We start from the raw sequence: 24,399 nt of genomic DNA on the forward strand, positions 1-24,399 counted from the left end.
TCAACAGATTCCCCACTAAGATCACTGCAGTGTGTGGCACACGAGGTCTCAAGGTGACAGTGAGCCTGTAAATATTTTATGCTTTCCTATCTTCAGGTCATCAGTATTCAGCTGTGAGAAGGAACAACTGCAGAGCTTCATTTCTAAGTGAGACATTCATCATGTGAACAGAAGTCAGATTCTATTTGAGCATCCATTCCCTTTAATAAAAAAAAAAAGTGGGCGCGTGTCTTGCTGCAGCGAAACAGGACTGTATTCTTACTGCATGCCTCATAAGGTTTTTGTCAAACCTACTTTTTATCAGCCAGCTTTATTTGCTCTGTGTCTTCCATTTCCAGTAAAGCTTTTTAGCAGCTGCTTCCATGCTGCTGGTGCTTTTACGTGGACATAGAATACTCATGACAGCAGCAGCAGGCAAACTCCAAACCAGCATGTACCTTGAGATGGAACGTGCAGGAGTGCCTTTGTGTCTTGGGGGTGGGGAAGGGGGGTCTACTTAGAAATGTATGGCTTGGAAGGCTTTTTCTCAAACAATACATTCAGGGTACGGAAAAGGGTACATCCACAGGTCAACAAGCATGCTGCTTGTGTAAGATTAATTCAGAATCAGCAATCACAAGCAAAATTTCCCTGCATAAATCATATCCATTCAACTTGATCTCCAGTTTTCTCCTGCATTAGACATCCAGACTGAGAACCTGCAAACCTGACAGGTTGTACTTGCCTTCTCTCTCAGCCTGCGGACATGAACTGAAAACTAAACTACAAACATAAATCTTTTAGCTTATTTGTTTCGATCGGTGCAGTACCAGCAGAAGATGCGGCTGAGAGGAAAGTGGAAGATGATGAAAGAATGATAAAAGGGATTCAAACAGTGAAGTTTGAATGAGGATGTTAGTCACTCAATTTGCAATCACTGATGAACAGAATCACCGTGGGCCACTGGGATGAAGTGCCTAATTTCAATTTAAGACACCTTAATGTGCCACTTCTCCACTCACACAACTGCGTCACCATGGAGCAGCAGCAAACAGAAAGCAGAGAGGATGATTTCATTGTATTACGGCAGCTTATTTAACGATTGTGACTAAAGACTAGGGCTGCTCGATTATGGCAAAAATGATAATCACGATTATTTTCACTGAAATTGAGATCACGATTATTTGACGATATTTATTTAACCCTTTAAGACCTACTATAGAACCAAGTCCACCAGAGCTTATATTATTTTTATTTATTTTTTTTACATGCTGTAGTGCCATTTGTGGGAGCATTTCAAGTTGCTATACATCAATACAACTGTTATAGCCCATATTTTAATAATATGTATGCATTAAGTCCATAGTAATTACATAAATTGCAAAAAAGTGCAATAAACTAAAAAAAATTGAAAATCGCTTTTGTTTTGTTTACATATATTTCTACTTGGAGAAATTTAAGAGGTTTATCCCTCAAAACTTTAAATACAATAAAGTTGCAAAAAATAGTTTCCCACCACAGGAAATTTATTTTGAGTGTCTTCATAGTTTTATTTTGGAGATACAGCAATTTTTATATACTCCAGGAAAAACAAAAAACAATCCTATGATGCAAATTTGCAAAGAAAACAGCATGTGCATCATTTCACTGTGGGAAGTGTTACGAACAGCTGATAGGAACGGCAAAGCCTGTTTCTGGAATATTATGTTTTTGTTCCTGCAAGCGCTTTTTATGCAATTTTTGCAAAGCTATATGTGGAACGAAACCGTGACCGAGGACAAGCTGATGGCATCAGATGTAAGTACAACTCCTCCGGTTTCATATGCAAAACAAATTATTGCGCTAGCTTACACGGTTCAGGTTCTACAGGGATTTAAAAATAGTTACGCAAAACGGAGCGTGCTGCTCTGACCGGCTTTAAAGGGTTAACAATGACTTTAAAAAATAATATAAAATAGTGTGCAACACCACTGAAGTTTGTTTCTTTTAAACTCTTTTCAACCAACGGCAGTCACTCTCCTCTCCAAATAACTATAGCTTTCCGAGCTTCCCTCGGGTCCTCTTAATCAGCGGTCTCCACCCTTTTTTGCGCCACGGACCGGTTTATGCCCGACAATATTTTCACGGACCGGCCTTTAAGGTGTCGCGGATAAATGAGGGAGGGGCTAATAATCGGCTCAGTCATTTTTAATGATCGTTGAAAGCCCAGATCGTAATCGTGATTAAAATTCGATTAATTGAGCAGCCCTACTAAAGACAAATTAAATATTAGAGGGAAATGTGTGAAGTTTACTCCATTTTTACCTGAAAATCAGACTTTCATTTTTGAAACTTGACACTTTGAGTTAAAAAAGCAAAGATCAGCCGGAAAACAGTTGACATGCTTGTTACCATGTCACAAATGTGACAGTGACACTGCTGACAGTCACTGTCTAATGACTAAGGTTAGAGTTCCTCTTCCAGGCAGAGACTTGAGAGACTGCCCATCTGCTAATGAGCTCATGTAAAATCAACACCTTCCAGTGTTTGTGTGTTTCTTCATTAATGTCATATCATGAAGGCACGGAGCGTTGTCTGTGACATGTCCTCTGCTTTTAATCTAGACAATCTCAGAAATAGAAATTCACCCTTGGGGGAAAGGTTTTAGCCTTTTTAAAATAAACTCAGATGAGCTTTATTTTAATATAAGACACTGCAAGAAGAAAAACCTCATGATAGTCAAAACTTTTTCAAGCAGATTGCTTCAAAAGAGCTCATAAACAAAACGACTACAAATGAGAAACATGTAGAATTGATTACAGAAGTGAGATGCAAAGACAATAACATGGGAATCCCTGTTATGTATGTGGCTGGAAATCAGTGACTGTGTGTTTGTGTGTCTGGCTGAGAGTGTTGGAGACTAACACACCACTGCAGACTGAAAGGAGCTCCAAAGATCTCAGTGTGCATCAAACATCATAGACTGAAGAGATAAAGAGACAGAGCGAGTGAGAGAAAAGGGAATTAAACAGCAAAGAGACAGAAAGAGCTGCATCCTGCTAAATCCAAAGCCTTTACACTTTTCTAAAATCCCTCACTGAATGAAATGAGACTGCATCATTAGAAGCACAGTGTACGTCAGACAGCAGACGCATTAGTAAAGGGTGAGCACGACAAAAACACAGTACTTTAACCTCCCTGGTTTTGTAGTTTGCTGCTTAAATGAGGCGTTACATCAGCATTCTTTGATATCCTCCAACCTATAAAAAGTCACTAGGAATTTGACATAAGCAAACCACTCATTTTCAACTTACATCCATAGAGATACAGGTCTGGACCTGAAAGGTCCCTTCACTTCTAAGAATCATCTGCAGTGTTGGTATTCAGCACCTCAACTTGGAGCTACACCTCTGTTTAATGCAACCCTGAAGCTGCTTCTCCCACCAGAAGATGTTTTTATTGCAAGCACTTGGATTCCTACAACGTCACATTCATTAAATCAAGTTCATTTAAAGCTCATAAAACCAGATTGATCCAGGGAGTTAATCAATGCAGTCTCTAGGTTTCTTCAAAATCGGCTTACGCGCAGCTTTCTATGATGCTGCTCTATTATTCTGGTAGGAAATATGAACGCTGCCATGGCAACAGGTGAGCTAAGAACAACAAATCGAGGGGGGGGGGAGAGAGCCTGTGAGCAGAGTGATTTTTCAATTTCAGGGAAGCAAACTGCCTGAGTGTTTGCTACTGTGGGAAACCTGCCATAGCAACAGCATCTCTATGGTACTGGTGACACATCATAAAAATTGAAAGACGTCTGGTTCACTGAAAGGGAAAGAAACACCAGCTGGAAAAAGTCATGGATACTGTTTTAGTGTAATTTAGTATGCGTGGACAAATCTGTAGAGTAGCTCAAAGCAGTGCATGAATTCACGTAACTGGCAAGGTGCTTTCAGCTGCTCCCTTATTTCCCAAGGGGTCACCACAGCAGATGGATGCACAACTTTGATTTGGCACAGATTTTACTTCCTGACGCAACACTCCCATTTGTCCGAGCTTGGGACTGGGACTAGGAGCACACTAAGGTTGTGACCTCTTGATTTCTTTCCTGATCTTAGACATGTAAGGCAAATGTGTTAACCACTACAAATTTAATTTCAAATGCTCTCTGTTCCTCCACAAAGACGTTTTTGCTGCATGTAGCTGCAATTGCTTTGCGAGGAGAGGTGAGGATGATATGCAGAACCAGCTAGCGTGGATTTGAATCACTCGATGCGTGCATTCATTCAGGTTGTGTTTGATGTTGACAGAAACTGTTTTATTCCCACAGTTACTGGACCACAGATGACATTGTTCAAATGTTTTCTTAGGCCAGGTCATCTTTCCCGTGACAACTGAACTAATCCCTTCATGTTTCGAAAGGAACTCCCGTTTAAACTAAAACAAATCGGCATAACTATGCATAGACACTGTAATGTGCCACTTCCTCTTGATAATCTAAAAAGAGTATCCTATCCACCATACAATGTGCTAGGTCATGCTGACCTGAAGATGAGCAGGGACTATCTAATTATGGACCGCAGGCATCCAGCTTTTTCCACTCTCTTATTAGTTTTGCCAAAGCCAAGTTTCAACCTCTAAATCAATTTCCGCTGCACTCAATCTCTGACTACTGAGGAACTAAGGGCGTGCTCTCTCACTTAGTGATGGGCTGATGAACAATACAACGTTTCAATACAAGGTTAGAGCATTAGGTGCAGCTGAGCCCAGGTTTCTTTTAAATCTCCAGGCCTGGTTGGTGGCCTTCAAACCTGCTTATTATGCAGCCTTAGCTTACCACTGCAAAAGCAGGCACATAAACCTCTGATCCACAGTGCTGTACTTTTATCCTGATGTGAGGAGACAACAGCATATTATCTTTTAAAAAAGGTTGGTATTTCAAACAGGATGTGTATGGATGACAGAGAGGGCATTAGGCTGGTTGTATTACCACAGCTGCTGTTTTTTGTCTTGGTCTATTTATATTTCACCTGAGCTTATGTACACTGGCAGATGCTGGTACTGTTCCCCAGACCGCAGGTAATGACATTTTGGCTCGTCAGCTGATAAAGTGGGAGGAAGGTTTAGGCAGATCCAAATGTGGAACTCAGGATGGTGTCACGACTTCTAGTTTTATTTTTACTTTTTTATTTTATTTATTTTTGGGTTTTTTTTCGAGGCTTCCAAAACAACCAGTGGATATCTGACCCAAGATTTCCTGTTCCACCCACTAGCCATCGTTTACAAATAGAGATACATTAAGGAAGATAAGAAAAGTTGAAGGTTTTCTCTTAGTCACTATTCAGAGAGTTTACCTTCAGTTTCAATGAATCTATCGCCCCTTTTTAAGGTTGTGTTCTTTTCTGCTTCTAGGAAACTTCCAGAGTGTTTTTATGCTTGCCATGCATGCTGGGTTCCTCCCAGTCTGCCTCTTTCATTTTGTTTCAATTAGTGGAAGAGGACACAAAATTACAAGTATTCTCCGGATCTTCGTCCTCGCCTCAGGCACTGTGGACACCTCCACTTATAACTGCTGCTTGGTGACTCTGCCTTCATCAGCACTGATTGCCTTCAGAGTTTTGGGACAGCAGCTAACTATTTGTTTTAGCACCTGTTGTGTCTCACAAACACAAGTGTAAAGACAAAGCAGAGAAGAAAAATCTTCTATTTGACAGATTGAAACAAAGAAAGAATATTCATTAGTAATTTCGCCCTTATCGGTTTTGTTAAACAAAGTGTTTGTCATTGAAGTGGTACGGCTGCTCCTAGTAATGAAAATACAGAGCCCCAACCTCAAAAGGAAGTGAAAAGACTAAAAACACCAAGTCAGCTGGCAAGCATGTATTTCAGTGTACAAGGAATAACACACAACAAGGAAAAGTGTCTCAGAGGGTCATGTCAACTGGCAACTGGAGGAATGTGGGTGTAAAAAACAAAACAAAAAAAACATGTAGATATATTAAGAGATTGTCAAAAACACAGAAAATGAATGAGTCTACCCGTCTGCACCACATGTCTCCTGCAGCAGAATGTCTAAAATAAAGATGAATGGAGCTAAGGCTGGGAGCTGACTGTGAGAAACAGAGTATGACTCAGACGATGTCTCGTAGCTCCAAATATACACGTAGCTGCAGAAGCTGCTGTTTTAAAGGGGAAAGAAGCAGACGCAGAGCCACCCGAGGAGAGCAAGACCACCACTGTGACCATGGTACTGACATGGCTCAAAGTGCTGAACTGCGAGAGCTGCACACTAAAAAAAAACAGTAGAGGACTGAGGTCGTTGTGAAAGTCTGAATCACAGTATGATGCTGAAAAGAGTTTGTGCACAGTAGGGCCGGGCTATATCGTACCGTTCACGGTAATACCGGTGTAATTTTGGGCAACGATAGGAAAATGAAATATCGCGATAGAATATGTGCAGTGCCTATGTTTACATACGCACATGGCGGCGACTGAGAAGAGCGAAAGCGGATCGTTGAATGAAACAGATGAATCAGAACTGGTTTGTAAAAATGCTGCAGCTTCAGTGGTGTGGAACTGGTTTAGCTTTCGTCCATCAGATACACAACAAAGCACTATTTTTGGTAGCGCATGCTAGTGGGCCGTCGTTATTACCGTGTTGTTTGGAAAATACAGCACACTTCAAATCAATCCTTTGATTTTTCTGAAAGTCGACAGAGCCCCTTATAATCCCGTGTGCCTTATGTATGAACTCTGGTTGTGTTACTGACCTCGAAATGATTTTATGTACACGGCGCTCGAAAATCTGTCAAATGTTTCAGTACGACTTTGCTAAGCTACGAAGCCGCACCGCTTGATGGATTGTTGGAGCATTACGGCTATCATAGGCGGAGCCTCGCAGAGTGATACGTACTGTGCTTCAACATAATGTTACCGTATTGTGTGTGTAGAACCTCTTTTTAAGTTTTGTGGATATTATACAAGGTTATGCTGAGGATATGTCGGCCAGTTTCCACTGGGAATGCCTTTTGGTTAAACTGTCAGCGAGGAATTTGCATTTGCACTGTTACGTGTTTATATAACTTTAATGCACATAAAAAACAGCTGCTTGTTTCAGTGAAAATACATTGATGGGGTTTTTTGCACTAATAAAGTTGTGGAGTTGTAAAGTATTTTGTCTAGCGTCAATTATATCATCAGTTATATCGTCATCGCAAATTTTCAAATGTATATAGTGATAAATATTTTTGGTCATATCGCCCTGCTCTAGTGCACAGTCAGCCTTTCCTGGATTCATAAAGGTTAAAACGGTTACTTGTGAAAGTGGAACAGAGGACGTTCACTCTCTGAAAGCTCTTGCGCCTGCCAGCTGTCTGCCTCCAGGTTTACATCATTTTCAGCAGGATAAACAAAAGGAAGTGAACACAAAACTGATTTAATCCTAAATGTTCTCTGGGATTAAGTGTACTTTCAAAAATAAGGATTATCACTGCACTCTAATAGAGGTATCACAGGAACCCGCGTAAAGCTAAACCAGTTGAAGGGAAGGCTATCTCCTGACTCTGTAAATGGTTGTGTGTGTGGCTCTGAAAGAGGGGAGAGCAGGAAAAGTCCTCTAAGACAAGCATCATCTCTCAACAATGACCAAGCAAAAAAGAAATGCATACGTAGGATAAAGCCCAGTGCTGCACTCTTCAAAGAGAAACAATGCCTGTTGCGTTGCCTCTAATCTTTTGACAGCTCTGTTGTTGACAGCAACAGTGTCCTCTGCTCTCGTTGCTAGTTGATTCAATGTGCCTCAGAGCTGAGGCAAGTTTAAGTTACAACCAATCAAAGTGAGTGGCATGGTGTTTGATAATGACTTATCTTTCAACTTTGTAATCCCCTGCTTTGAACATGAAGCAGAATGATTTGAGTCTTCATATGTTTCAATTCATGTATTTGCTGAATGTTAAAAATGACTTTTTCACTGAGTCAACTGACACACTTATGCAGTGATTGTCTGGGTGTGAGAATAAAAGCAGTCGACACTATAAATGCCTTTGAGGAAAACCTAAAAGCATCAAATAATGTACCCATTTTAAGAATTCTGGTGTTTTACCCCATCCAAAAGTTTGTCTCTGCCTTCACACGTATCCCTTCGAAACACCTACAAACAAATCCTTCTATGATGCAGTCGACAGAATCGGTTCCTTTCATGAATACATCCCATTGCACAGAATTTAAGGTGGTTCTCGAAACTCTCAGGACCACAGTAAACCAATACCAACAGTACAACTACTGTATTTAGGACACAAGGCCAAAAAGTAGCAGAGGTCAGAAGTCAATCATCTGCAAACCTACTAATAAGCCTGCATCACTTCCCAGCGTTGAGCTTTGCGAGACGTTCCACGCCATTGTGCACCCACCTGGCAGCGAGATGGGTGACAGCTCGTTATAGCCCCCGAACGAGGCATTGCGGATGAGTTTGCGTCCGTCCGGGTGTGGAGGTCGAAGCGATGCCGTCCCGCCGCACGTGGAGAAACGGCGACGACTAAGCAGGCCTTCCTCCTTCATCATGGGGCCAGCAGGAGCTCCCCCGACGGGAGGGGAGGAGTGAGGGGTGGGTAAGGAAAACTTAAAGGTGGAAGGTCGAAGGGTATCGGGATACAATCCGATCTTCCCCACACAGCTAGTGTGCAAGCGAATATCCCAACCAGCAACACATACACACACAAACAGAAACACAGAGCGGTTCAGATAGCAGGCATTGGACCGGTGCAGTCGCTGCTTTCCTTTACGCTTCCTTCAGCCGACTGCTTTCTTCCTCCCTCTCTCTCTCTGCCTCCCTCTCTCTCACTCAATCTGTGCCCTGTGAGTGTGTATGAAAGCAGCAGCCTGTAAGTACTTAATAACGAATAAGCTGAGCCCCTCCCACTCCCTCTCCTCGGGATGGGTAGGGGAGCCGCATCTTAGCTTGAAAACAGCCCTTATGTTCCGCATCTCATCTTTCACTTCAGCTCAATCTCTTGCTGCGTCTCTTAGTCATTATTTCAGATTCAAAGGGACACTTCACCGCTTTTCAACCTTACTCTGGATTAGTCACTGGGGTGGCATGTCTCTGACGTCTACCATACTTATTATTGTCAAAATATTTCTCCAGCTGAATTTAGTGTCGTCGTTCAATCCTTTGACATCAGCAGATGACGGTAAATTACAGGAAGAAATATGAGGATAAGGATCCCTTCATGCCCTCACAACAACTAAGGAAGACACAGAAACAAATTAAAGGGATTAAAAATAAATGTAGTTAACATGGCAAATAATAGACTTTTATAAGGCACAGATGCCAGATGATAAGCTCAACCTCTTACCAATACTCCTGGCTAACACAGCAAAGTAGAAAGTCTTGCTGTGGAAGCAGCTGTGGCATCACTGCTGTTAGCCAGCATGACAGCCACTGCGAATGAAAAGGTGGGATTGCCAGATAATAGTTTGATTCATCTACTCTGCCAGCACTGAGGCAGGGTTGGGAAAATATTTAAACTGTTGAGTGTTTATGTTTGCCAAATTCTGAGAAGGTCAAAGCTGCATTAAAACATTTAACAGTAATTTAGAAAATTAGGGTATAAACATAGGACTCATATTCAGCTTCAGTCCATTATAAACGTATTACATGATTGCCACGTGGTCAGCAGACATCTTAGTCTGAACGTTAGAAAGTAAGAAATCAATCAGTAGCTGTTGTTTTTTCAGCAAATGTCGATTAGCCAGTTATCAAAGTTTTAATTTTTGATTTTCCTTTTGCACTGAAGCAAGTTTTGTTCACAAATGTATAAGGTCTAGAGTTTGTTCATGACCTTCAGAATAAAAAGTAAAAAAATGATGACCACGTTACTTAATCAAACTCTCCTGAAGCTGCTGCAGAGTCAGTGGCTTCTAGGATGGTTTTTTTCACCATTGCCCTTTTCTGTTTACATTTAATATGATGGGCAAATGTGAATCCAAAAAATATCTTCTTTGTTAATACTGTGATTATTCAGGCTGAATAATCATTATTCAGATGTTCTAATTCACTAACTGACCTAGCTGTGTTCCCCCCCCCCCGATCCATGGGGGGGCTAACGATTACTAAGTCACTCAGGGTACAACAGTGATGTTTTAATCACTCAGTTCTTGGTTGTTTTGATGGAGACACATGCTGAACCATTCTTTGAATGCTCCGCTATGCTGGTCTTCAAAGATTAGTAAAAGAATATTCAATTCCCTTCTCCATAGCCATCAGAGAAGAGGCAGTGTTAGACTGAAGATGGGAACGGTGATAATTCAGTCCAGCATCGAGCTAATGACTTCAAATTACTCGAAGCATTCACAGCAGTAAGCAGGCAGGGTTAATAAGAGCATGTCTGTACAGTCGATGTACACAGTGTTGTCCGGATTTGTTTAGTATGACTGAGTCAGAAAAGCTTCCTCGCTGGCTGCTGCTGCTTTAAATGGCCAAATTAATTTGCAGTGAAATGTCCCTTTTTCATTCCCTATTCTGTCTGACAACACAAATAACTACAGCTTGTAAACCATACCTGCTATGCTATAACGAGTCATCAGATTGCAAATATGCACACACACACACACACACACACACACACACACCAGATGCTCTGAGGACAGAAGGAAGTTTGTTGTCACACCACTGCTCAGACCACCCTTTTATTCCCACATTGCACAGGGAAATAAGAAAGCCTGTCAGCACTGCCGGGTTAAGCTTTAGTGTTCAAAGGCACAGAAGGCTCCGGGCTGCAGCGCGGCCACTGAATGCCGCATTGAAACATGTGCTTCTCCTGGACACAGGTACAGTAAATAGAGCTAAAACCAGGTGCATTGTCTGTGCCTGTAGGTGACACTGACTGTGAAGTGCTTTGTTGGCACACATCTGTGACACACTGAGCACTTTCTATAAATGGTACCTCTGCACCATGAATCTAGCTGACCTCTGGTCTCGTCTGAAATCCGACAGAAGCTGATACATGTGGATTATTTTAGATTTAGTTCTCTTATACACGCAGTGAATGTGTTCAGGATTTTTTAAAGGATAAACTTTTTAGGTTCAAAGCTGAAGGCCAATGAAAGATAAGTGTCATCAGTATGGTTCATATAAACACAGTCACTGATAACTCGTTTATTTATGTAAGAGCGAAGGAACACATTTGGCCTGAGTCTTAGATTTGAAACCCAACACTGAAGAACATTATCAGCTCTTGTTCCTTGCAGTCTTCTGCCACCTTTAATCTCACCCGTCCTATTCATTCTTTCATTCTAGACCTTTGCAAGGAATCTAGAAATCTGCTGGCATCTCGCAAAGCCTTGCCTGCCAGCTGTCCATGGACATTTCAGCCGAGATAACTTGTGAAGTACTTGTGAGTGTAATCCCTTCCAAAACATCTGTCCCCAACGTAGCTAATCAATCTACAGCTGATAAATGTGAGCGCTGCCTGCCTCAACCGTGCTTTAATTAATACAGCTAATTAGATGGTCTGCGTGTATAATTCACATCCTAGACCTCATTAACCTGCTTGCAGAGGAGGAAATGCCCATTTTGGTTACTCCAAAGGCATTCTGAGTCACATGATAGTCTTTTTCTAAATTTAGTCATCATCTGGGTCATTTTCCCAACTATATCCAGGCTACCCAGGGCGGACTCTTCATACATTCAAAAGAAAAGAACAAAAGCCCCACCTTTAATTAACAAGATGTTTCTGTTTTATAATCACATGACAGCCTGGGCTATTAGCTAACAGAAGCTTTTCAGTAATTTTACACATTTGTTTCTTATAATTTAAGCCTGACACTACACTTCTGTTTCCTTAAATATCTAACGGATTAAATGTGTATTTAAACTTCTTTATGTCTGTGAAGGTTCTCAGTCATCCAGGTCATCGTAGTCAAAGGAGCTTGGAAAGACTTCTTTAAGTTGCTTGAAGACGTTTCACCTCTCATCCGAGAAGCTTCTTCAGTTCTAAGGTCAAATGGTGGAGAGTCCCAGATATAAACCTAGTGGGAGTTTCCCCCCACAGAGGGACAAAAGGACCCCCTGATGATCCTCTAATCGCCTGAGCCAAGGTGTGAAACTGGGTGTGGGTCCCAATCAGCCAGAGTTTCGGGTGTGTTCATTGTGAAACCTGGCCCCACCTTATCATGTGAATTCCTGAGGTCAGATGGCCCAGGATGTGAGTGGGCGTTAAGGCGTCTGGGGAGGGAACTCAAAACTGGATTATACATGGCAGACAGTTGGTGTCGTAAACCACCGCCTCTGTTCAAAGATGGTTGCTCACAGTGGACATAGATGCTTCTTTCACTCCTCTTTCAAACCATCTGTCCTCTCTGTCCAAAATGTGAACATTGGCATCCTCGAAACAGTGACCTTTGACCTTAAGATGCAGATGGACTGCTGAGTCTTGTCCTGTGGAGGTGGCTCTTCTGTGTTGTGCCATGCGCTTGTGAAGTGGCTGTTTGGTCTCTCCAATGTAGAGGTCTGAGCATTCCTCGCTGCACTGTACAGCATACACCACATTGTTAAGTTTGTGTTTTGGCGTTTTGTCTTCTAAACTTCTTTACACTGACAAAGAGGAGTTTCACTGGTAAGGCCTACTCACACTTTTGCACTGAGGTGACAGCTGCTTTTGAGTTAGTGCTATACAAGTGACACTGAATTGAATGAAGATCAAAGTGTTCATGACACTGTACGTGGCCCACAACGTAAAATCGGTATGATGTCCTTGTTCTGTTTCGTCATCAGGAGAACTGAACATAAACCGTCTTGAAAGCCACTGAATGCTGCTTTAAATTTGGAGATAAGGATCCAGTGCAACCAATACAACCATGTATGTGACATTTACTTAAAAAAAAACAGAAAAGATATTCTTGTCACGCTCTGGGATGTTTTTGATGATTACTTGGCACGTTATGATAGGCCATCATTGAGGCACAACTTTACATTTGATCAATACTGTTTCTATTAGCTGCACATGAACTTCAGCTGAAGATGGTGAATATTCTGCATTGTGATGATAGCAATAGCACACCACTGTTAGCATGTCAGCTCGAGATGTTCCTATGGCTAAATACGGCCTCAAAGAGCCACTAAGACTCTTAGTCTTATTTGTCCAGAGCAAAGTTGCTATTACATTAAGTTGATCTGACCACTGTTGATGCTTTACATGGTGTCACGGTTCAAAACAAAGCAAAGTTCATTAACTCTCCTGTTATTCTTCACTATGTTTGCAATAAATACAGCTGTTTGTTGAGTTATTGAAAAAATAAAAGTCAGAAGTTATTATCATGTTTTGTAGTCAATCACAAAAGTGAACAAAAACCTATTGATAGAATAGTAAGACTCAAACACCTTCAAGAGTCACACGCAGTAAAACGTCTATAGTCTTAGACCCTGTAAGCCTGAGATTAGCTGTGGAGCACGGAGGCTTTTTAAATCATTCTTCTGCTGTACTCCTCCTTCCTACAGTAAATCAAACAACATGCATATCTCTTGTTTCAGTCCACATTCATACTCTGATGAGTAAAAGTGGTTTTATGTTGGTGTGAGCTCCCTTCTGTCCTCGTGAGAGCAACCTTACATGGAGTATATAAGCACAAAAGCACACAAGACAGCACAAATCACTAAACAGGCTAGCGCTGGAAGTCAGGTGAGTGGCTTCAAACTACATTACTCTTCTGCCTTCACTGTCTCCAATTCCACCAAGCACTACTTCAACTGCTGTGACAGCTTGTACTACTTAATACTATACCTTGGACTCCTTAAGGTTAAGTCTTAAAAGAAAATGTTCCAACGTTAAGTACTGCCGGCAGTTTAAGATCCCAAATCATGCTTTACACCCAAGTCATGTCAGTCCAGACAAGCCTTCAGCCGTCCGAGCAGAGCTCAGGCTGCAAGCAGACATATTCTCCATCATGTCTTCGTGTCCTCCAGCTCTCTACAGACAAACCTTGGTCAAACTCGCTCAGTGCTCTTGCCTTTCAGGGTCAGGCACTCATTGGATGAGAGCGTAGGCGGAAGAAGGGACACTGGATTGGCAGTGGCTGTTAACCCTGTCTGACGCCATAATCCCTGCGGCTGAGCTTAAATCCGCACCGACTCCACCTGCTCTGGCACTGTAGCTTAACTTCCTGCCTTTCCTCTTTTTTCCTTCTTCTACAATTCCTCTTCATTTCTTTATCAAATCTTTATCAAATTCTCTCACCATCTTATCCTCTTCATTATCCGCCCCCTCGTATGATTCACACATGCATCTCTTTCAAACTTTCCCAGTAGCAGTCTGGCAAGAGGAGCAAGTGAAAGTGGCTGTGTGAAGTTTCCTTTAGTGATGAGTTTATTTCTTTAGGGAACACACCGAGTTTGTGCGCCTGTTTTTATGCTCTGTCTCTCACTAATTAAACTAAATAATCCAAACAGCACACAGAGTCATGAAAGCAATCTGAACTAAACACAAAATTAAAACTTGCAGGTATAGTTGGATTTTTTGTCCATCTTTCTTCGATCAACAAGATTGTTGAGGTGACCCTGAATCCTCCCTTAGTTATGCTGCAATAGGTGGAGGCTGCTGAGGGATTCCCATGATGCATTGAGTGTTTCTTCTTCAGTCACCTTTCTCACTCACTATGTGTTAAGAGACCTCTGCACTGAATCACACTTGTTATTAACCTCTGTCTCTCTTCCACAGCATGTCTTTATCCTGTGTTCCTTCTCTCACCCCAACCAATCACAGCAGATGGCCCCGCCCCTCCCTGAGCCTGGTTCTGCTGGAGGTTTCTTCCTGTTAAAAGGGAGTTTTTCCTTCCCACTGTCGCCAAAGTGCTTGCTCATAGGGGGTCATATGATTGTTGGGTTTTTCTCTATTTGTAGTGTTGTAGGGTCTACATCACAATATAAAGTGTCTTAAGGCGACTGTTGTTGTGATTTGGTGCTGTGTAAATAAAATTGAACTGAACTGACTTGAAAGATTATTACAGTACATTACAATCTATAAAGTCAAAAATCATCCTTTGAAAATTCAAAATTTTAGAATTCATATTTAGAGAGCACACATGATAGTTTATGGGAAAATCCCACTTTCAAAGTGAGCTGAAACTATCCAATCAGTGATAGGAAATACATACTCTAGGTGGTAAATCAAACATCTAGTCACTTTTTCTGCAGATGCTGCAGTAATCTGGTTACCCCCAACCGTTCTAGCAGTAATTAGATTTCCAAAAAGTCAATTTTGCAGTCAAATTGGATTCCCTTTGTGTAGAAATGTAAATACACTACATGCTCACGCATATATTTGGATCAATTCATGCATCTACAACTAAATGTGGGGATAGCCGTTTAAGCACTGATCTCCCCAGCCACCCGCTCCAACACCTCCATGGGGACACCATTATGTTCCCAGATATAATCCCTCCAGTGTGTCCAGCATCTGTCCCAGGCAGGACAGAAATGCAGAACTGCGTGATCAATTACAATACAATACACTTAATTAACTTCAATGATGAAAGGTTGACAAAAGCAATGAGGAGGAGGAGCAGAAGACAGCAAAGAAGATGTAGAAGAAGATTATTGACTAGGTTGTAGCATCTAAGCAATGTATGAGGACCAATTTAATCTAGACATTCTCTGCTTTCAGATAATGTGGATATGCATGGACTGCTTTCAGTGCTGCATATCTACAGTTTTAGTAAGGAAATCAACTTCAGTGTCAAACTGACCCAATTGTTTTCAGGATCTTCACCAGTGATGAAAATCAAGCCTCAAGCTCCATACCAGAGATCTGAAAGTGGTGCATCACATCAGGAGATCAAGCACATAAGCTTTCGACAACAGAGGGGACTTCAACTAAAAACTAGAAGCCACACTGAAACGCTGAAACTTCCAGGAGTATGCAAGGAGGTGCTTTTGTGCACATTTCTTTATAAAAACAATCAAATGGTTGCTAATGAGGTCAGAATCTGCTATGAGGAAGATAAGAGGGATTTCATCCATCATGAACATGTAAACATGGAGCTTTAAGCTCTAGCCTTTTAAAACGATTACTATGTATGCAAATGTATCACGAGGGTTAGTCAGCACATCGCAGCTGGGGTACAATCAAATGTGATTATGTTTCAACACAAGTTGTTATCCTCCAGAAATCCTGCTCTGCAGCAGCGACACACCAACACAGCAATTCAAAATCACATTCCATCTTCACACCTTAGATGTGAATGTTCTCACAACTCCTGCAGAATATTCTTCCAGAAAGATCTGTACCACAGCAGCAGTCGTGCCCTCGTGTATGGGGTGGATTCATTCGTGAACTCCAATATTAAGAAACTGCCTATTTTAACCCAAGGACATCAGGCAGAATCTATGTTAACACTGGTCAAGAGAAAACACGTCAAAGCAAACACTGTCATCACTTTGACACAAGACCATCGGCTAGACGTTGAAGTCAAATCGGTTGCCATGGATACCCATTCTGGACTGCAGGGACTTGAGGGTCATATTGGGTATATATTCTTACAGACTCTTGTTTCTCTGAAGCAGTGAGGACTAGAATGTGAAGTAAGTTGACTGCTTTTATTCTGTATGCTTACACCAGGAAAGGAGAAATATTAGCCAAGGGCTGACTAAGCACTTCTTACTCCAGTATGTATACTAATACATTTCAGCTATACCATAAACACAAAACATGTATCTCATTCAACGTCTGACAAAGATTTTAATGGACCGATCCCAAAAGGCTGCTGATGTGTTGAGCCTATATCCACACAGCAACACACAGATCACACTCTTCAGCGATCACTGCATACACCTAGGCTGATAAGCCTGACACAGAGAGCGTTTCTGCAATAACAACACAGTCATTAGATTCTCTGTACCGCTTGCTCTCTCTTGTGGTAAGAAAGTGAGTTCCACCCTAGAATAATGTAGGAAACACTGACACAGAGATTCAGTTTTTCTTGTATACTATAAGCAAGATTTGCCAGAAAATATTTTTCATTTAAAAATAAAAATCCCACATTGGAACATTTTTCACTCACAGCAATAAAAACAAAGGATCTGTCACAGTTTACAGTCTCAAAATCAAAACTATCAGCCTCCGCTTCTTTGTCCTTCATGCTCTCTGTGATCTTAAGAGGAATCAAACTAAATTTTCTGATACTAAGAACACACACTGAGAACAAGGAAATCTAACAACACTCTAGTAATTTTCTAATCACAGTAAGGTGTCCACAAGAGGGCGCTGTAATACAAGAATAAGGCATGAGCAATGATGTAAGACCAATTTCCTCAAAGCTATAGAACCCCCTCTTTGATTTGTTCCTATTCTGCTGCATGGGAACTTCCATCCCTGAGCCCATCAACAGTCCTGAATGAGATGGTTTCCAGAAAGGAAGCTCAAATCTCGAGTGGAACAGGATGAGCAGGTTTGAAGTTGGGATCTCCTAAAAAGGTCTGCAGTTGGCTGGAGAGAAAAAAGAGAGAGACTAAGCAAAACCCTGATAGCTATCCTGAGGCTACAAATGGCCATTGCTTCAATGTCTTAAAGTGTCAACATAACACGCAACAGAATAAAAGAAGACAAAGGAAACAGGATTATAAGAGTTAAGAGGCTCAGCGTGTACAGTATGCAGCTCTATTTAGAACTCAACAGCAACTACAATGATTGTAATGGTCAGAGTGTGTGTGTGTGTGTGTGTGTGTGTGTGTGTGTGTGTGTGTGTGTGTGTGTGTGTGTGTGTGTGTGTGTGTGTGTGTGTGGACCTATAGTGTACAGTATATGAAGTATATGGTGTTTTTCAAGCATGTTGTGTAGCGATTGAGCCGGTGATATTTTAACGCTCCCGTCTGGGACAGCCATTCTGGATATCTAACAAACAATTAATAGTCGTGTGCTTTATCAGAGCAACTGCTGCAGAGGAGCTCAGTTCTGCATTCAGCCTCATGTGTAATGAGCTGGTTAGTGAAGAAAATGGTCAAATTTGAGGAATCACATGAAAGACATCTTATCATTTCATGCCATGTGATGCTGCCCAGAAACAAACCTCCTCTCTTTGACTTGCTGGTTGATTTTCAAAGAAATTCTTTGCTCCATCTGTTAAACAGGCGCATCAGACGGCAATCACGAGCGCCACCGCACAGTCAAAACCACGACACAATGTTTGCTACTTTGCTAATATTATCACAGGCAATATGTCATGTCAGGAGCACAAAAGTCCTGGTTGTACTGAAGAGCATATTTTATCCCTTATAGACACGATTTCTAAAAATACTGGAGAGAGAGGAATGCGTCTGATTAGTATAACTTTTCATTTAAAGGAAACAGAGAGCTGATTTTTCCAATTATAAACATGTACTTCCAAACAAATCTGAATAACTTAAACCAAAGACACACAAATGAAAAGGTCTGCTATAAACAGATATGACTAAAAACCTGCTCAATATACTGGTTAGTCAGTAGGAGTTACCATCTTTCCTGTGATGGATCTCTTATTTTTGGAATTAAACTTCTCTTATTGGTTCTTTCCTGCAGTAAAAACACATGTAGGAAAATGATAATATACTTGAACACATACACCAGACTTTAAAATGTACTTATTAGGGTGGTACAGTGACGCAGTGCTTACAGTACAGGCACACTAAGATAACTGCTGTTTTTAACTTGGCAGTGGATGTAACATTTGACGTAATCTATTTAAATGAAAATGACTTGATTGGTATAGTTTCAGTTTATATAATGCACACCTTTGAATTCATATATTTCAGTTGTATTTCTCTCAGAACTGTTGCTTAATGTGATTATTGAGGGTAAAGAATCTTCTGTTTGAGTCAGTCTTTAGTTAGTTTCGAGTTTGTAAGTTCGCTTGCTTCTTTTTTCCAGGTGAGCGTGCAGTTCAGCATTTGTTATGATGGCTGTTCTCCCCCTTGGAGACCGCGGGAGTCTCCAAAAATGTTTTTAAGATTAAATAATATACCATGTTCTGACTGAGGGATTTCTGAAAAATTAAAACGTACAGCTCTGTTATCACTTCCAACATAAATGAAGACAGAAAACTAAACAGCAGTGACTTTTGCAGGGTTACTGAAGTTGGGCTAGCTGGTATATAATGATGTGCTACATGACTGGGCTGGGCTGTAGTTACATCGTAAGCTTTAAAATGAACTCAGAGAAGATACAAAACATTAAAACATGTTAAAAACACAAAAGCCTTATTAAATGCAGAGTAGTTTTTTTCATATGTAATCAGTTAAAGATTGGATATCCCACCTGCTGTGAATGTTTTAATGCAGAACAGTTGTTATTATTATCACTCGTCACATCCTGTTTATGACAGTTAAAATTAATAAGAGTGCCTCATGTAAACTGTGTGTAGTGTTAAATAGGCCTATACTACTGTACTTTAATGTCGGTCATAAGGGTGGTACTTCAAGAGCCATGTATTTTATGCTACAGGCTACAGGAGGTCTAAGACAGAATTTCACTACAGAAATCCCACAAAGACTGGAGGAAGCACTGATTTTAGAAACTGATGTAAAGTTACTGTGGATTCCTGTGATGGCTGAAAAACAAATTTATATAAAAAAAAACATTTAGAAGCACAAAGCAGAACATGTTTGTGCAGGATTAACTGTCTGCCAGTCGTTATCAAATTTCTTGGCATAACACATCTGCTTAGAAAGTACATGTAGCAATGCATCAACAATCTGCTCAGAGTTTAAATTCAGTATTATACAGATATTTACTGCACTAGCATTAAGTACAACAGCAATAATCAGGAAAGTGCTGCATGATGACTCTGAGAGGCTGAATGGGAAAAAAAATCATGACTTGTTCAAATAGGCAGCACAGGTTGCTTTTATTATGATTGAGGACATGTAGTGATGTGAGGGGGTGTGGAGTGGGGGTGGTGTTAGTAATTTACTTTATCCTCATTACCATAGCAGCCAAAAAATAAGGAGGAGGTCAAACGTTTGCATAAACAGTGAGCAGCATGAAGGGGTTAGGGTTTGAAAAGTACACGTTTCTGCACTTTTACAACATTTGAACCAACTAAAATATCCTGACTAATTTTTTAGTGTGAATGTGATCTGAGAGCACGTCAGCACTTTTTGGGAGAATGCGTTACTACTATGACATAACGTACAGTAATGGAGACACGCTAAATCATGACCGAAAGCGCTGATCTATAATAACCATGATGGACATGATTTCATTTCAGCTGCGTGCCATAACCCTCTCTCTCTCGCTCACTGTGCACTCAGCTCTCGAACAAGAACAAAGTGCAAACTAATGACAATAATAACAAACCAGTGTTTTGGAAAGCAGATCTTACCGTGGCTGTAGCTGACTCCTGGGCTGAGGGTAGAGGGGCTGGCAAGCTGCTCCCTGTTGGGTGTTTGGAGGCCTACTTCCTTCTCCCTCTCCTTCTCCCTCTCCTTGTCCCGCTCCTTCACCTGGCGCTGGCTCATCCTGCTCGGGGTCTGTGTCAGAAGGACGGTGTCATCACCGCACACTATGGCAGCTACATAAAAGGAGAAGGAAGAAGAGGTGAGAGATGAAAAGGGAAGACATCAGAAGAAAAATCTGACATGTTGCCACCTTTCTTGAAATCAGAGCACATCCACACACAACCCTCTTGTGGAGCATCTGATAGCTGCAGCCTTCTGTTTCATAACCTATTTTGATAACTTACATAATATTTGTTTTCAACATTATCATCATGACGGTTTTCATGAGAGCTGATAACCTGAAGATGTGAGCCTCTCCCCTATTACTCCACCTTGTTTACTGAGCCCTAATGAAGCAGGCAGGCAAGTTATTGCTTAGCAATGGGAGCCCATCTCGGATGAAGTGTGACCAATCCCATTGCATTAAAAAAACAAAACAGGACTCATGCATAAGTATGAAAACACTTCTACCATTTATGGTTCTAAAAATATTTGTAACAAGAAAAAACAACAACTGCTCTGGTCTTACTGGGGTCAGCAGCTAAATGTCTCTTGTTATCCCATCTCTATTTAAATAATGTGTTTACTCATTTATCTTTACACACACCATCTTGCAACAGCAGAAGTTATTGTTTTAGTTAAAATGGTTTCAGTTGCCAGTCTTGGGCAAGATATTAAACACCTAATGGCTCCACAATTCATTCATCAGAGTAGGAAGGTGTGGGAATGTTACACAGAAAGCACCTGGGTGTAGACAAAAGTGCTTTATGGGACATTTTGTATAAAGCTCTTCGAGTTCTCAAGAAGAGTAGAAAAGCACAATATGTGAACCAGTCCATATGGCTCTGTGCTATATTTGAAAGTGGAATTTACATATTAGACAAAGGAAAGAGCAACACAATCACATCGTTTTGCTTTAACATCTGAAGTTAAGGGTGAGCGTTCTTAATATCAGTTTATATACTACATAGAAAAAGTTCATCTTTGCACTCTGTTCAAAAGAATGGACTTTGTTTGCTTTTCCAAATGCAGATACATTTTGTTGTGAAGCCATATATGAAGTGGACAGTGACACACTTTCCCAAAATACATAATTAACTAACCACTAAAACTGACTTTAAATGCTCAATACTTGGGAAAAGCAAGAGCACATGCATTCTTTTCTAATCAATTTCAGCCTAAATATCAGTCCTGGCCAGTTTGCTGACTGGGTACACTGGCCTTAGCCCTTCGTCTGAAAGGTCACTGGCTTACCGGAGGTGGCATGCTGCTCTCTCAACTCTGCGTGTTGCTAGCAGGGCGAAAGGGTGGAGATGAGGGGGAAGGGCAAGACAGTGATAGCAGATAAAAACAGAGGGAAAGACAGAAAATGAAAGGGATTGGAAAATGTGTCAGAGGATTTTGGATAGAGATTAAAGGGGACGAAGGGGTGTCCGCCATGTGTTGTTCACCAGATGTTGGCAGTGGTGGGTTTGCGGGCAGTGGGGTTGGTGTATAGTGGGCAGCATCAGCATCAGCAGCAGCATCAGCAGCAACAGCAGCAGGTGAAGCCGCAGCCGCACAGGACGACAACAGACAAACACACACACACACACACACGCACACACACACACACACACACACACACACACACACACACACACACACACACACACACACACACACACCAAAAAACAGAGGAGACAAGAGACAGAAAAAAAACACATTAGTTTAACCAAAATGTGGATGGAAGACAACTTAACATAAATCTGTTGGGTGATGGAGGCAGTGGGAGGGAGACTTGGTGATACACAGCAATGGATAAAGTTACAGCGCACACACAAACATGATGGAGAATAAATGGTCACATTCCCAATGACTACCAATCAGCGGCCCATTAATTACAACAGCTGCTGCCGGAGAATCCCAAAATAATAATTAAGGGCCATCTCAGTGGTTGATCCCACACTGCAACTAACAACTGCTTTGCATTTAAAATGTCACTGAACGGTTGTAGCTCTTTAACATTTCCCAGAGGTCGTGTCTACCAATTAGTCAAACTCAAAAGACACAGTTTTATTGATCATCTGGGTTTCAGTTAGTGTCACATCTGATATTGACTATATACCTCAAGGCAACGTGACAGTGGGAACTGATTTTGATTAATGATGAATGAAACTGGTTTTACAAGATGAGTTTAGAAATCTTCAGCAAACCGAGTGAGTGCACATTCATTTTGAAAACTTAAAAATCAAATGTAAAATTAAAAAAAAAACATGATTTTAATAAACCCAACGCTGCTTTGTGCAATGTGATAATGTCCTCATGCTAACCTGCTCTTAGAAATATTATGCACCAGCTTATTCTTACAGATTATAGTTAGCAGCTTCTGTCATTGCTAGGATATGCTAGCTGGCTAGCTATATGACTAAACCACACATCATATAAGGAGGAGACCTGACTCCTGAGCAGAAATCTATAGGAGATGGGGCAAAGAAGACAACTGTCATGTCTAAGCTCCCCAAAGAGCCAAACAACAGCCAAAGAAGCTATGTTAGCAAACATTGCGCATGCATAGTAGAAGTATAGAGCTGTGATCAGATGTTTACATACACTTATCATGAGCATGTTATGGTAATTTGAGCTTTGAGCTGCTCTTTTTCCAGGGTTGAATGATTGATTTAGCACCATACAACTTTAATAAGTGGTGCTGAAGGTTCTTCGATGTCTTTTAAGGGACAAACTCCAAACTCCAAAATTAATTCAAACTTGTGCACCCAATTCTTCAAAGAAATCATTAAAAGCCACAAATTATTTAATTAAGCAGGATAAGTAGGATAAGTGCTGGAGTAGTTTCAAAGGTTCCTGCCAAGTGACAAGAATCACTTTTAAAAGAACTTTGGCCAAATGAAACTTTCGGGATTATTCACTGGTTGCATGACATGTCATCCCTGCAGCATCAGCCTCAGAATAGCACAGGAGAAAAATATTAATGATTTGTGGATGCATCCTCTGGGTACAATAAATATCCATGTAACAGCACAACCACTTTGTTACTCAAGTGTTTTATATTTTCAGTACAGTACACCATTTACTTTGCAGGTAGTTATTAATGTAATGTCTCATAAACAGGAAGTTAATCATTACAATCAACTTAAATATTTCAACCATTGGTTTATATTTCTTATTAAGTCCTATCCGCAGAGCAATAAACATTACAGTGTAATTGGTAAGCAGCTCTGACCACAAACAACAGACACTCACCCACATGACTCCCTCCACCTGTGCACAGCGGAGAGTGGAAGCATTTAACAGCTGACCAAAAGCAACAAACAGGCTCTGATTAGGTTTGCTCACCATGGCCTCTCTTTATCTTAAAAGTAACAGCTCTGCAACAGTAAGGGCGCTGTTTCTGTTCAGTCATAACTCTGACACAGCAAATATCAACACGACTGCAGAAGATTCTTAATTTCACTACCTCCAAGATACCGTCTGGCTCAGGTTTACAGAAACCCATCATATTAGTCCAGGCAGCTGCAGTGAATAGATCTGGTGTCATGGTCACCGCCGGAGTGAAGCAGGATCCTATATAATCTCTAGTCAGACAAAACAACCATAGGCAGCTCAGTGAGAAGGAAGACGGGGAAAACAGGGCCACTGATTGGTTATTGCTCAGATAATCCTACAGATGAAATCAAATCACAAAGTTCTGATTGGTTAGAACCCAGAGACCTACTGGCTGAGAGGGCAGACGATACTGAGAGCTGCTCACAACAATAAGGGATTAGCAAACTGTCACTGAACGCCAGAGATCTATTAACGAGGCTTTGTGAAGAGGCACCAACAGAGTGCTTTCCTAATTTAATCTTGGCTCAGTGTGCTGTCTTACCATTACACTGAGGCCACTCCCACCAAGTTGCAAACAGATGACCCTCAGTCATTGGGGCAAAGAGGTCAGAGGAATTTGTTCCTGGAAGGCTGGTAGTTTTCTCTAAATACAGCAC

The 24,399-nt window shown here is 41.2% G+C and overlaps 1 protein-coding gene across 10 annotated transcripts in view; it reads right to left on the bottom strand.

Moving 5' to 3' along the window:
• osbpl8 (oxysterol binding protein-like 8) overlaps window positions 1-24,399 on the bottom strand; it is a 98,975-nt gene that overhangs the window by 18,964 nt on the left and 55,612 nt on the right. For 3 of the 10 annotated variants that reach the window (XM_080291320.1, XM_080291321.1, XM_080291322.1), the window contains 2 exons: window positions 21,671-21,707; window positions 20,302-20,490 (listed from right to left, as the gene is read on the bottom strand). In XM_080291320.1, coding sequence (XP_080147446.1) covers window positions 20,302-20,490; window positions 21,671-21,707 — 226 coding nt within the window. Of the gene's footprint in view, window positions 1-8,363; window positions 8,797-13,733; window positions 14,727-20,301; window positions 20,491-21,670; window positions 21,708-23,659; window positions 23,786-23,873; window positions 23,988-24,399 lie in introns of those variants that run through there. The other 7 variants (XM_026147754.2, XM_080291323.1, XM_080291319.1 and 4 more) reach the window with 6 other exon arrangements.

This window comes from Astatotilapia calliptera, chromosome 17, assembly GCF_964374335.1.
Source record: "Astatotilapia calliptera chromosome 17, fAstCal68.1, whole genome shotgun sequence".
NCBI classification, from domain to species: Eukaryota; Metazoa; Chordata; class Actinopteri; order Cichliformes; family Cichlidae; genus Astatotilapia; species Astatotilapia calliptera.